The 13,584-nt window shown below is 44.9% G+C and overlaps 2 protein-coding genes across 2 annotated transcripts; both read left to right on the top strand.

Annotated features, from left to right (window-relative positions):
• The first annotated feature begins 12 nt into the window (after positions 1-12).
• LOC115784114 (piggyBac transposable element-derived protein 4-like) lies at positions 13-2,754 on the top strand. The gene is made up of 3 exons (XM_030735207.1): positions 13-236; positions 586-2,249; positions 2,527-2,754. Exons 1-3 carry the CDS (start codon positions 133-135, stop codon positions 2,565-2,567), a joined length of 1,809 nt encoding a protein of 602 aa, XP_030591067.1. The 5' UTR covers positions 13-132; the 3' UTR covers positions 2,568-2,754.
• A 7,704-nt stretch (positions 2,755-10,458) lies between these two features.
• LOC115784113 (piggyBac transposable element-derived protein 4-like) lies at positions 10,459-13,224 on the top strand. Its single transcript, XM_030735206.1, has 3 exons — positions 10,459-10,682; positions 11,037-12,715; positions 12,993-13,224. The coding sequence occupies exons 1-3, from the start codon at positions 10,579-10,581 to the stop codon at positions 13,031-13,033; spliced, it is 1,824 nt and encodes a 607-aa protein (XP_030591066.1). The 5' UTR covers positions 10,459-10,578; the 3' UTR covers positions 13,034-13,224.
• The last annotated feature ends 360 nt before the right edge of the window (positions 13,225-13,584 follow it).

Genomic DNA, 13,584 nt, shown 5'->3' with positions numbered 1-13,584 from the left:
TCCCTCCTCCAGTCCCTCCCGCAGACACACACACACTCACACACACTCAGCATACTCGGCTCGGTGCAGAGAGCGCTGCAGCGAAACAACAGTGCAGAGAAACGGAGCAAAGAAGCGAAACATATTTAACAAATGTCTGAAGAACAGTTCTGCCCGGTGATAAACCCACCACTGATGGCTGGAGATGGATTGGAGACCGAAGGAGCAGCGGAAGGTGCAGCTTCTGGCGAAGAAGGGTAATGTTGACGCCCGGTTGAATTTCTGGATGAATGGAGCTCAGGTCCACATGGCGAGAGCTTGTTTGTTTTACTTTGTGTGCGTTTCATTGCATGTGTAAATCGAAGCTTGCATTGTGTGCCGACTGTTTTTGAATAGTTTTCTAAGTCAATAAGTCTGCACAATGTGTGTGTGTGTTTTTGGACGCATTTTTACTTGTTGCGTAATTTTGCGTATGGCAAATATGGCACATGCATTTTATGTTTGGTGACTTTTTCTGTAGAGTGTAGGCTGCTTGCACAGTGTGCCATGCCTTCTGTGTACTATACAGGTTGTGTGACCAGCTGAACATGTCTCCACTACTTTCAGATTCCCTTGTGATAAGGAGCAGCCATGCCCAAGTGGAGGAGACGCTCAGGGCCACAGAGAGAGGGGCCGTAGAGGGAGGGGCCATGTGGCTGCTGGAGGCTCTAGTGGTACAACCAGAGATCGAAGCCGCTCACCACTCAAGCTGAGATGGAGGACTGAGGCAGAGCCTGATGATGGAGTCCCTCAGCCGCTGAGGTTTATCCCCAAACGGACCCCTGGTGTCCAACCCCCCCTCAATAGTGGGAATCCTTCCCCAGGGGAAATTTTTTCACACTTTTTTGATAGTGCAGTTCTCAAACTCCTCTGTGATAACACAAATAAGAGTGCAGCCTTAGGGAAGGAGGACGGGAAGAAGTTCAACTGGACTAAAATAAATCCAGAGGAAATGAAGAAGTTCATTGGCTTGTTAATATTCATGTCAGTCTTGCGCCTCCCTAAAATGAGTGACTTCTGGCGTAGAGAAACCATCTTTCACGTGCCATTCCCTGCCACCATCATGGCCCGAGACCGGTTCATGGCCATTCTAAGCAACCTTCACATTACCGACCCAAAACAAGATAAGATAAATGAGGCGAAAAGGGGCACAGGGGACTACGACCGTCTCCACTGGGTCAGACCTCTTATGGAGATGATATCCTTAAGGTGCAAGGCCGTGTACCACCCAAGACAGCACATTTCAGTGGATGAGAGGATGGTGGCAACAAAGGCCAGGCTCAGATTCAAACAGTACATGAAGTTCAAGCCAACAAAGTGGGGGCTGAAGTTTTTTGTCCTTGCTGACATAAATGGCTACACCATCAACTTCCAGCTCTACTCGGGTAAGTCAAAAATGGCTTCAGGAAGGGGGCTCTCGTTTGATGTTGTGACAAGTTTGGTCAAAAAAGACTACCTGGGGTCTGGGTATATTGTTTATACCAACAATTTCTACACCACTCCCCGCCTCTACCGACACCTGAGTCAGCAGGGATTCGGAGCTTGTGGGACGTACAGGGAGGGGAGAAGTGGTGTCCCCACCGCCTGCAAAAATGCCCTCACCAAGAAATCCCCACGAGGCAGTATCCGGTGGCTCAGGGATGGGGATCTTCTCTTTGTCAAGTGGATGGATAGCAGGGAAGTCTCCCTGTGCTCCACCGTCCACTCAGTGTACAGTGGGGACCAAGTGGAACGCTATCAGAAGAACGAGGATGGGAGAACAGTGCAGATCACAATCCCCAGGCCCACCATAGTGACTGAGTACAATAAGTACATGGGAGGAGTGGATACCTCTGACCAGCTGATTGGAACAAATTCAGTCCACCGGAAAACAAGGAGATGGCCTACCACTATTTTCCAGCATATGGTTGACATTGCTATGACAAACTCCTTTGTCATCCATAAGGATCAGTGTGCCACAATACAGGAGAAACCTATGACGCATCAGTGTTTTGAGGAGGAGCTTGCTGCATACCTCCTGGGAGTTCCTCTGAAAAATGAGCCCAAGAAGACCCCAGGAGACAAACACTTCCCTGTCCCCACGAGGACTGGGCAGATCAAATCACAGAGAGCCAGCATGGGGAGACGACGTTGCAAAATCTGTCACAGGAGCACTGCCTGGATGTGTGCGTCCTGTGAGGTGGGCCTGTGTCTGCAGCCAGATAGGAACTGTCACTGGGAGTACCATCAAGGTCAGTGAAATGTGAAGGTGATCAGTGATCAATCATTTGTCATGTTGCAAACGGTCACACTGATGAAAACATGTCAGGATCTTGGAAATGATGTTGAAATATTTTAAGACTTGAAAACTGAACTGTGTGTATTCAAAGGTACTTTATGAATGCAGCAGCAGACAGTGTGTCTAAATATTTTTCTGAAATCTGCTCACAGGTTGAGATTCATGCTGTAAGCATTTTAAAAGTTGGTGTCTGAAATTCAGAATATGAATCGACATATTTTTTTCCACAGGAAGTCACTCTGTGAACCCACTCCAAACCGAATCCCCCTGAAGGGATCGTAGGCACAGCAGGTGGGATCCAAAACAGGAAACGGATCACAGATTCAGGTCGGATAAGACCCAGAATCAGCACAGGCTCCAGCCATGTCCCAGCTCATCCCGTCTGGATCCGTTCATAATGGCTTTATTTTTCTACTTCTTATAACATGTTATTAATAAAACTTTACACTCATTAAAGACTTGGAAAGGTGCCCTTGTATTTTTTTCAGTTTACTGACTCAGTAAAACATCTCTGCTATGGCCGTCAGAGAGCCAGCATCTATCAGTGAAGCTGAGATTAGGTCAGATTAGATTCATGAAACATTTTTATCCAGTACTGACAGAAATAATGAAATTCTCTTTTTAAAAACCTGATTACATGAATTAGGATTACAACTTTGCACAAAACTATACAAAAGAAATCATATATTTTCTATCAAACTTGTCTTCTGGCTATGATGATGACAGAGTGGGTCGAGCTGATTCAAATGACTCTTAAGATAAATATCTCGGTCAGCACTCACGTGTTCACATTTCCCCATCCACTGGATCGAAATGGAGGCTCTTTGTTTACCTGTTGCCATGGTGAATCCTGGTATCGACGCTCCATTGACTTTCCTTACTCAGGCAAGTTGAACACACTCAGAGTTGATTAACTAGCCCTGATCAGCTGTTCTGGGACAGGAAACTGAGTTTATTAATTTATTTATTTTAATTTTTATTAAACAGAGTTCAAAAACAATACAATAACAGTATAAAAACAACTTTAGAATACAAACTCGTGGAGGATAACAAGCTAGGGGGTATGCAATAATAATGAAATGAATAAAAAACTGAGGAACAGAACCATACAAATACAGACTTAGAACAGAAAATTTTTAGCTATCTGTTGTGAGGTGATTCTCGCAGTTTTCCATTTTTTAATCTTACATAACGATGAATAATATAATTTAAATTCGTTCATGAAACAGGCAAAGGAAGGCTTATAGGAAACTGAGTTTAGCTCACAGTTTATTCTTGACTCAGAGTTTGTTAACATGCTTCCAGGAATAGGGCCCAGTGTCTACAGGAACTGTTTCAGTGTTCAGAAGAGAGGGCTCAGATATTGTTTATCCTGAAAAAATATCTCTTAGAAAGGTAAGAGTAAATGTATGCGGGTATGTGTCTAAAAATATGTCGAGAGCATGTGTGTATCCTGTCATGTGACTGAAAACTACCAAAATCTTACTGCATTCGTACCCAGTTAAGATGCACAGAGAAATTGATATTTTATACAGATATCATGTATGTGTGATATTTTAATTCCTCCTTATTGTTATTCTAACGCTGTCTGTCTGATTGCATTCTGGATCAAAAGCCAGTGTGTTTCTGATTTCTTGTAGCCAACATATAAACATGGTACATGGGTGTGCTGCCATGATAGTTCACAGTAAGCTGTGAAAAAGAAGTTGAAGCCCCAGCTTTAAAGGCCTGCTGTTAAGCATATTTTGTTAATAGGGCAAAGCCATGTTTTTCAGCATCCAATTAGACATGCATGATGTGATGACGTCAGTGTCCATGCAGGTGCCCACGCGCACCACTACCTTGTATATATGTTTTTTTTGAATAAATGGCTGAGTATGCAGCGTGAAGAATGCCAGCCAACGGAGAAGATGTTGTCGAGTGTTTCTCTTATGCTAAGTTAGCCAAGTAAAGTTGTTCACTGTGTAACCTAAGTAAAACGCAAGTGCTGCTACGCAGGGATGGCGAATATCCCCACAGGTTATGGGCCCAGTCACTTGGGGCACAGGTGGAGCAGACTTTTGTTCGACGGCGAAGAGAAAAGTTACGAACTTTGGGAAGCAAGGTTCCTCACGCACATGGAGCTTCGTAATCTCAGGGAAACCATTACAGAGACGCCTGAAATCGACGAGGAGGACGAAGTAGCTCTCGCCGAGGACGAGGCAAAGAATGGTGAGGCTTACGCGGAACTTGTGCAAGTATTGGACAACAAAAGTTTATCGTTAGTCATGAGAGAGGCTGAACGAGACGGAAGAAAGGCGATGGAGATTCTTTGAAGGCATTACGTTGGCAAAGACAAACCACGGGTCGTGAGTCTTTACTATGAACTGTCCTCACTCTGTAAAGTTAGCGATGAGACAATTACGGAATACATAATTCGAGCAGAGACTATTTTCACGTCATTAAGGAGAGCAGACGAACAAATTAGTGATGGACTTATGATTGCAATGGTGGTGAAAGGGCTACCAGAGTCCTACAAACCATTCGTTGTGCACGTGACACAGTCAGATGAAGCCGTGACTTTTGGCGAGTTTAAAAGTAAGCTACGCAGTTATGAAAGTACAGAGAAATATGGAAGAGGAGACGTGACCGAGGACAACGTGATGAGAACAAGCGGGGCGACGAAAGCGCGCGGCAGAGGCCGAGGAAAGAAGGTGGACATGGCCGAGGTGGAGTGCTACGCGTGCGGGAAACGAGGACACATGGCCCGAACATGCCCCAACGACGTGCAACAGAGGAGAGAGGATCGAGCATGGGACACACCACAGCGTGGAAAAGGGCGCGGTCGTGGACGCGGCCGAGGTCGCGGCCGAGGTCGTGACCAACTCAAGAGAGCGGATGAACCGACAGATGCACAGTCGTCATTTTTCTTTAAGATGAGTGACTGTCAAGTGCAAGGAGAAAACAAGAAAGGGCTCATGGTCGACTGCGGAGCCACATCACACATGATCAATGACGCCACCAAGTTCAAAACGGTGGACAAGAGCTTCAGACCAGAGGACCACATGATCGAGCTGGCCGACGGAACCAAGGTGAGCGGCATGGCGAAGATGAAGGGAGACGCCGAGGTCTACTTGCTGGACAGCGAGGGGCGACGAGTGAGAACGAGACTCAAGCGGGCGCTCTACATCCCATCGTTCCTGCAGAACATCTTTTCTGTCAAGGCAGCGACAGGCAACGGCGCAGAGATCCGATTCAAAGACGGTGATGACTGGCTGGTCAACAGGGACGGTACAAAGTTCAAAATGGATGTGTATGGTAGGCTGTATTACCTTAGCACAGTTGAAAGTGAAAACATTGATGAAGTGTATGGTTGTCATGATATGCAAACGTGGCACAAAATACTAGGTCATTGTAATTTTGATGACATTGTAAAGTTAGAGAATGTTGTTGAAGGGATGTCTATTAAGGGCAAAAATAAGTCAAACCAAAATTGTGAAATATGCACGCAGGGCAAATTCACACAAAACAGAAACAGACAGGCAGATGCAAAGGCTACATCCATACTTGAGCTAGTGCACACAGACTTGTGCGGCCCAATAGAACCAGCAGATAAAGATGGGTACAAGTATGCAATAGCATTTACAGACGATTACAGTGGGATGATTTTTCCATACTTTCTGAAGGCAAAAAGCTATGCAGCGCAAGCTACAGAAAAATTCATGGCCGATGTAGCTCCATATGGAAAGATTAAGTGTATAAGGAGTGATAACGGAACGGAATTTACAGGGCAAGAGTTCCAGTCCTTACTTAGGAGTAATCGGATAAGGCACGAGACAAGTGCACCCTACTCACCCCATCAGAACGGAACGGCCGAAAGAGGATGAGAACCTTATTCGAGATGGCAAGATGCATGCTGTTGGAGAGTAAACTCCCAAAGCAGTTGTGGACATACGCAGTGCAAACAGCAGCTCAGATTCGCAACAGGTGTTACAGTAAGCGTCTAGAGCAGACACCTTACTATGTTTTTACAGGGAAAGCACCCAACCTGTCTAACATGAAGGTATTCGGATCTGAATGTTACGCGTATAAGCAGGATAAAAAGAAGCTGGATGCTAGGAGTGACAAAGGAATCTTTGTAGGCTACGATAAGTATAGCCCAGCTTACAACATCTACTATCCGGACACAGGAAAGGTCCTAAAACATAGACTGGTGAAAGCAATCACTAAAAGCAGCGCAGATAGCCAGACACAGACCAGCTATGATTTGGAGGATGATACAGAGAGCTATGGAGATGCAACACCAAAGGTAGTGAGTCAGGATCAGGGACAGTCTGAGGAGACTAGAGAGCCTAGTGTGGAGACAACTGAGGCAGGTCCAACCCAGACAGATGGTACAGAGAATGAGCAGGTAGAACAGAGGTATCCTGTGAGGGAGAGAAAGGCTCCTGATTACCTAAAAGAGTATCAATGTAAAGCAGAGTGTGATGAAACAGAAGATTTGGATTATTTCTACAGAGTGACCTATGGTGTACCTAAAACGTTTAGTGAGGCAATGAATTCAGAAAAATCTAAATTGTGGAGCGATGCGATGAAAGAAGAGATGCAATCCTTAACTGAGAATGAAACTTTTACAATGACACCACTGCCACAGGGTAAACAAACAGTGGGAGGTCGCTGGGTATATGCAGTGAAAGAAAGTCCAGATGGATCTGAGACTTGTAAAGCCAGATATGTGGCAAAGGGGTACGGTCAGGTGGAAGGGATTGACTACAAAGAGACATTTTCACCCACTGCCAATATGACCTCAGTCCGAGCATTGATGCAGGTTGCCGTGCAGGAGGATCTTATCCTTCACCAAATGGATGTAAAGACTGCTTACGTGCATGCTCCCATGGACTGTGAGGTATATATGGAGCAACCCGAAGGTTTTGAGGTCAAGTCAAAAACAGGAGAAAATCTTGTGTGTAAACTCAACAAATCATTGTATGGGTTAAAACAGTCCAGTCGCAACTGGAATATGTTACTGCATGATCACCTTACAGGGAATGGTTTTGTGCAAAATGATGCTGACCATTGTGTCTACACCAGGGAATCTGGGAATGAGAAAGTCATGCTGTTAGTGTGGGTTGATGACTTAATCATAGCAGCCAGTGACAACACTATATTGAGAGATGTGAAAGAAATGCTGAAGAGAAGGTTTAAGATGAAAGATATGGGTCCACTTAAACACTTCCTAGGTATTGATTTTAACTACAGTGATGGAGAAATCAAAATGACACAGAAGAGACACATTGAGAAAATGTTAGCCAGATTTGGAATGTCTGAATGCAAACCGAGAGCCACCCCATCTGAGCAAAAGTTACATTTTGACAATGATGGTGATGTAATTGATTCATCAGGCTACAGAGAGATAGTGGGTAGCTTGATATACATTATGACATGTACTAGGCCCGACTTGAGTTGGATAGTTAGTAAACTATCACAACACTTGGCAGAGCCAAAGCAACAGCATTGGACTGCTGCAAAACATTTACTGAGATACTTAAAGGGTACTATGGATCAGGAATTACACTACAGGAAATGTGACAAAAACCTACAGCTTGAGGCGTATAGTGATGCTGATTGGGCAGCTGACAAAAATGACAGGAGAAGCACCACTGGATATTGCTTCAGCTTAACTGAGACCGGTGCAGTAATCTCATGGAAGAGCAGGAAGCAGCCAACAGTGGCGCTATCTAGCTGTGAAGCAGAGTACATGGCTCTAGCAGCCGCTACTCAGGAGAGCATGTACCTTGTTCAATTACTGAAAGGGATGGATGGTAATAACCAACATCTACCAGTCAAAATTTATGAGGATAACCAGTGGGCAATAGCGTTATAGAAGAACCCAGTATGCAGGCAGAGAAGCAAGCATGTGGATATAAAATATCACTTTGTACGGTCTGCACACACAGAGGGGAAAATTAATGTTGTTTACTGTCCTACTGCAGATATGATTGCTGATGTACTTACCAAACCAGTGTCAAAGGTCAAATTTGAGAAATTCATGGGTTATTTGTTTGCAGAGTAATGGAAGCTGGCAGCGGAAATAATGTAATGAAGAAGAATGTTTTTCTTTTAATTAGTTTTTTTAGAACTGTCAGTATGTGAAATGTTTTGTTTTCCACTTAACAGTAGAGAGAGCTGTAAACATGTTTTTGAGTGGGAGTGTTAAGCATATTTTGTTAATAGGGATAAGCCATGTTTATCAGCATCCAATTAGACATGCATGATGTGATGACGTCAGTGTCCATGCAGGTGCCCACGCGCACCACTACCTTGTATATATGTTTTTTTTTTGAATAAACGGCTGAGTACGCAGCGTGAAGAATGCCAGCCAACGGAGAAGATGTTGTCGAGTGTTTCCCTTATGCTAAGTTAGCCAAGTAAAGTTGCTCACTGTGTAACCAGAGTAAAACGCAAGTGCTGCTACGCAGGGATCCCCACACCTGCAATGTATATTTGTGTTTGACTATTCTGTCTTATATCATGACTCTCTTATGCCCAACAGCTTTCACTCCAGCATGTACAGAAGCTGGCATTGCGTGGCTTCAGAGTTGAGGGACGATCCTAAAGAATCAGTTGATGTTTTTGACTGATGATGATGATGAAAGCCGGTAAATCACTCGGGTCATTGTGCGCATGCAAAATTATTTTAGTGCTGATGTGACCGTCAGAGGAAAATGAGCACTGAGTTGAGAACTGCCGCTTTATCCTGCCTCTGCTGAAGTTTCTAACTTACACAAACATGTGGTGTAACATGAATGTAGAGATGTGTAATCTCTCTAATTTTTTTTTTTTTTTTTTTTTTTTTTCAGAAAAACAAGCAGATGCGTTCTTTTTTTGTTTACCTCGTTCATGTTTTGAAATTTCTCAGGTTGGGACACAAAATTCTTTGATTTTTTTTAACAATAAAACTTTTCTGAATTCATAACAGGAAACACTGAAATTTCTACTTGGCCTTTCCTATGCTGTGATGATTTGCATTTCCACAATAATAAAGAAACTGGCAAACCAAAGCGGCAATTACCGCATCACTTACTGTCCAGTGTTTTAATTATATAGCTCATTTTAACAGCAGATTCACTGTGCGGTCCTTCATCTAGGGAGCTTCATGCATTTTGGGCTTGAGGACAGTAACACCTCACAGCATCATTTATTTCAAGGTGAAGAAAGTGCAGCATTGGAGAAAAAAGCCCAACAATCAGACAACCCCCTACAAGCAGCACGTGGCGGTTCCACTCAAGGTTTCTTCCTGCCTTTTAACAGGAAGAAACCTTGAGTGGAACCAGGCTCAGGGAAGAGCAGCAGTCTGCTGTGACCGACTGGAGCGAAGGGAAAAAAGACAGAAAAGGGCTGCAGAGAGACAAGGAGAAAACAAACAGGAGATTAAGATTCCGTAGGGAAAAGAAATGAAACGTTCAGAGCATCACGGGAAGTCTCAGCAGCCGGAGCCTATGGCAACATAACTAAGGGGTGGTTAACAGTCACCTGATCGATCCCTAACTATAAACATTAGGAAAAATTAAAGTTATAATCTGAAAAGTAAAGAGAGGGTGTCTGTCTCTCTAATCCAAACTGCAAACTGGTTCCACAGAAGAAATATTCCCGCTGCAGTGTTTTGGATCAACTGAAGACTTTTCAGGGAGCTTTCTGAGCAGCCTGATAATAATGAATTACAATAGGAACAAATGCATGAGCTAGTTTTTCTGCATCACTCTGACAGGACAGGAAAGAATGCAGTTAAAGGACATATAGTGGTGAAAAATGACTCCACGGTTCATCACAGTGTTGCTGGAGGACGACGTAATGCCCCCAAGTACCTGGCTAGACGCCATGTTTCTGAGGTCAGAATTTAGAAAGAGCGCGTTTCAGGTCATGGAGACTTTTGTCTTTAAGACTCACCTCTAGTTTAACTAACTGATTTGTATAATCTGGCTTCATGGATAGAGCGAGATATCATCTGCATAGCAATGCAAATGAATGCAATGTTTGCTTTTAATAATATTACCTAAGGAAAGCACGCATGACGTAAAAGAACTTGCGCTTCACAGCCAACATGTGGTCATTACGGTAATTTCACTCCTGCTGTTGCCGTAAACCCGCAAATCCCCTCTTTTGTGCCCCCGTCCCTCCCCCAGTCCCTCCCGCAGACACACACACACTCACACACACTCAGCATACTCGGCTCGGTGCAGAGAGCGCTGCAGCGAAACAACAGTGCAGAGAAACGGAGCAAAGAAGCGAAACATATTTAACAAATGTCTGAAGAACAGTTCTGCCCGGTGATAAACCCACCACTGATGTCTGGAGATGGATTGGAGACCGAAGGAGCAGCGGAAGGTGCAGCTTCTGGCGAAGAAGGGTAATGTTGACGCCCGGTTGAATTTCTGGATGAATGGAGCTCAGGTCCACATGGCGAGAGCTTAACTTGTTTGTTTTACTTTGTGTGCGTTTCATTGCATGTGTAAATCGAAGCTTGCATTGTGTGCCGACTGTTTTTGAATAGTTTTCTAAGTCAATAAGTCTGCACAATGTGTGTGTGTGTTTTTGGACGCATTTTTACTTGTTGCGTAATTTTGCGTATGGCAAATATGGCACATGCATTTTATGTTTGGTGACTTTTTCTGTAGAGTGTAGGCTGCTTGCACAGTGTGCCATGCCTTCTGTGTACTATACAGGTTGTGTGACCAGCTGAACATGTCTCCACTACTTTCAGATTCCCTTGTGATAAGGAGCAGCCATGCCCAAGTGGAGGAGACGCTCAGGGCCACAGAGGGAGGGGCCGTAGAGGGAGGGGCCGTAGAGGGAGAGGCCATGTGGCTGCTGGAGGCTCTAGTGGTACAACCAGAGATCGAAGCCGCTCACCACTCAAGCTGAGATGGAGGACTGAGGCAGAGCCTGATGATGGAGTCCCTCAGCCGCTGAGGTTTATCCCCAAACGGACCCCTGGTGTCCAACCCCCCCTCAATAGTGGGAACCCTTCCCCAGGGGAAATTTTTTCACACTTTTTTGATAGTGCAGTTCTCAAACTCCTCTGTGATAACACAAATAAGAGTGCAGCCTTAGGGAAGGAGGACGGGAAGAAGTTCAACTGGACTAAAATAAATCCAGAGGAAATGAAGAAGTTCATTGGCTTGTTAATATTCATGTCAGTCTTGCGCCTCCCTAAAATGAGTGACTTCTGGCGTAGAGAAACCATCTTTCACGTGCCATTCCCTGCCACCATCATGGCCCGAGACCGGTTCATGGCCATTCTAAGCAACCTTCACATTACCGACCCAGAGCAAGATAAGATAAATGAGGCGAAAAGGGGCACAGGGGACTACGACCGTCTCCACTGGGTCAGACCTCTTATGGAGATGATATCCTTAAGGTGCAAGGCCGTGTACCACCCAAGACAGCACATTTCAGTGGATGAGAGGATGGTGGCAACAAAGGCCAGGCTCAGATTCAAACAGTACATGAAGTTCAAGCCAACAAAGTGGGGGCTGAAGTTTTTTGTCCTTGCTGACATAAATGGCTACACCATCAACTTCCAGCTCTACTCGGGTAAGTCAAAAATGGCTTCAGGAAAGGGGCTCTCGTTTGATGTTGTGACAAGTTTGGTCAAAAAAGACTACCTGGGGTCTGGGTATATTGTTTATACCGACAATTTCTACACCACTCCCCGCCTCTACCGACACCTGAGTCAGCAGGGATTCGGAGCTTGTGGGACGTACAGGGAGGGGAGAAGTGGTGTCCCCACCGCCTGCAAAAATGCCCTCACCAAGAAATCCCCACGAGGCAGTATCCGGTGGCTCAGGGATGGGGATCTTCTCTTTGTCAAGTGGATGGATAGCAGGGAAGTCTCCCTGTGCTCCACCGTCCACTCAGTGTACAGTGGGGACCAAGTGGAACGCTATCAGAAGAACGAGGATGGGAGAACAGTGCAGATCACAATCCCCAGGCCCACCATAGTGACTGAGTACAATAAGTACATGGGAGGAGTGGATACCTCTGACCAGCTGATTGGAACAAGTTCAGTCCACCGGAAAACAAGGAAATGGCCTACCACTATTTTCCAGCATATGGTTGACATTGCTATGACAAACTCCTTTGTCATCCATAAGGATCAGTGTGCCACAATACAGGAGAAACCTATGACGCATCAGTGTTTCGAGGAGGAGCTTGCTGCATACCTCCTGGGAGTTCCTCTGAAAAATGAGCCCAAGAAGACCCCAGGAGACAAACACTTCCCTGTCCCCACGAGGACTGGGCAGATCAAATCACAGAGAGCCAGCATGGGGAGACGACGTTGCAAAATCTGTCACAGGTGCACTGCCTGGATGTGTGCGTCCTGTGAGGTGGGCCTGTGTCTGCAGCCAGATAGGAACTGTCACTGGGAGTACCATCAAGGTCAGTGAAATGTGAAGGTGATCAGTGATCAATCATTTGTCATGTTGCAAACGGTCACACTGATGAAAACATGTCAGGATCTTGGAAATGATGTTGAAATATTTTAAGACTTGAAAACTGAACTGTGTGTATTCAAAGGTACTTTATAAATGCAGCAGCAGACAGTGTGTCTAAATATTTTTCTGAAATCTGCTCACAGGTTGAGATTCATGCTGTAAGCATTTTAAAAGTTGGTGTCTGAAATTCAGAATATGAATCGACATATTTTTTTCCACAGGAAGTCACTCTGTGAACCCACTCCAAACCGAATCCCCCTGAAGGGATCGTAGGCACAGCAGGTGGGATCCAAAACAGGAAACGGATCACAGATTCAGGTCGGATAAGACCTAGAATCAGCACAGGCTCCAGCCATGTCCCAGCTCATCCCGTCTGGATCCGTTCATAATGGCTTTATTTTTCTACTTCTTATAACATGTTATTAATAAAACTTTACACTCATTAAAGACTTGGAAAGGTGCCCTTGTATTTTTTCAGTTTACTGACTCAGTAAAACATCTCTGCTATGGCTGTCAGAGAGCCAGCATCTATCAGTGAAGCTGAGATTAGGTCAGATTAGAAATGGTTAAAAGGCAGGAAGAAACCTTGAGTGGAACCGCCACGTGCTGCTTGTAGGGGGTTGTCTGATTGTTGGGCTTTTTTCTCCAATGCTGCACTTTCTTCACCTTGAAATAAATGATGCTATGAGGTGTTACTGTCCTCAAGCCCAAAATGCATGAAGCTCCCTAGATGAAGGACCGCACAGTGAATCTGCTGTTAAAATGAGCTATATAATTAAAACACTGGACAGTAAGTGATGCGGTAATTGCCGC

Source organism: Archocentrus centrarchus, chromosome 8 (assembly GCF_007364275.1).
Source record: "Archocentrus centrarchus isolate MPI-CPG fArcCen1 chromosome 8, fArcCen1, whole genome shotgun sequence".
Lineage (NCBI taxonomy): Eukaryota > Metazoa > Chordata > Actinopteri > Cichliformes > Cichlidae > Archocentrus > Archocentrus centrarchus.
Note: the sequence above shows the minus strand (reverse complement) of the source record. Positions and strands in the feature narration are given on the sequence as shown.

Excerpts from the sequence above, each read along its gene's own strand:
- LOC115784114 (XM_030735207.1), top strand. The coding sequence starts at position 133 with ATGTCTGAAGAACAGTTCTGCCCGGTGATAAACCCACCACTGATGGCT. Across the intron at positions 237-585 it reads GCAGCTTCTGGCGAAGAAGG|ATTCCCTTGTGATAAGGAGC; the intron begins GTAATGTTGACG and ends CACTACTTTCAG. Across the intron at positions 2,250-2,526 it reads TCACTGGGAGTACCATCAAG|GAAGTCACTCTGTGAACCCA; the intron begins GTCAGTGAAATG and ends TTTTTTCCACAG.
- LOC115784113 (XM_030735206.1), top strand. The coding sequence starts at position 10,579 with ATGTCTGAAGAACAGTTCTGCCCGGTGATAAACCCACCACTGATGTCT. Across the intron at positions 10,683-11,036 it reads GCAGCTTCTGGCGAAGAAGG|ATTCCCTTGTGATAAGGAGC; the intron begins GTAATGTTGACG and ends CACTACTTTCAG. Across the intron at positions 12,716-12,992 it reads TCACTGGGAGTACCATCAAG|GAAGTCACTCTGTGAACCCA; the intron begins GTCAGTGAAATG and ends TTTTTTCCACAG.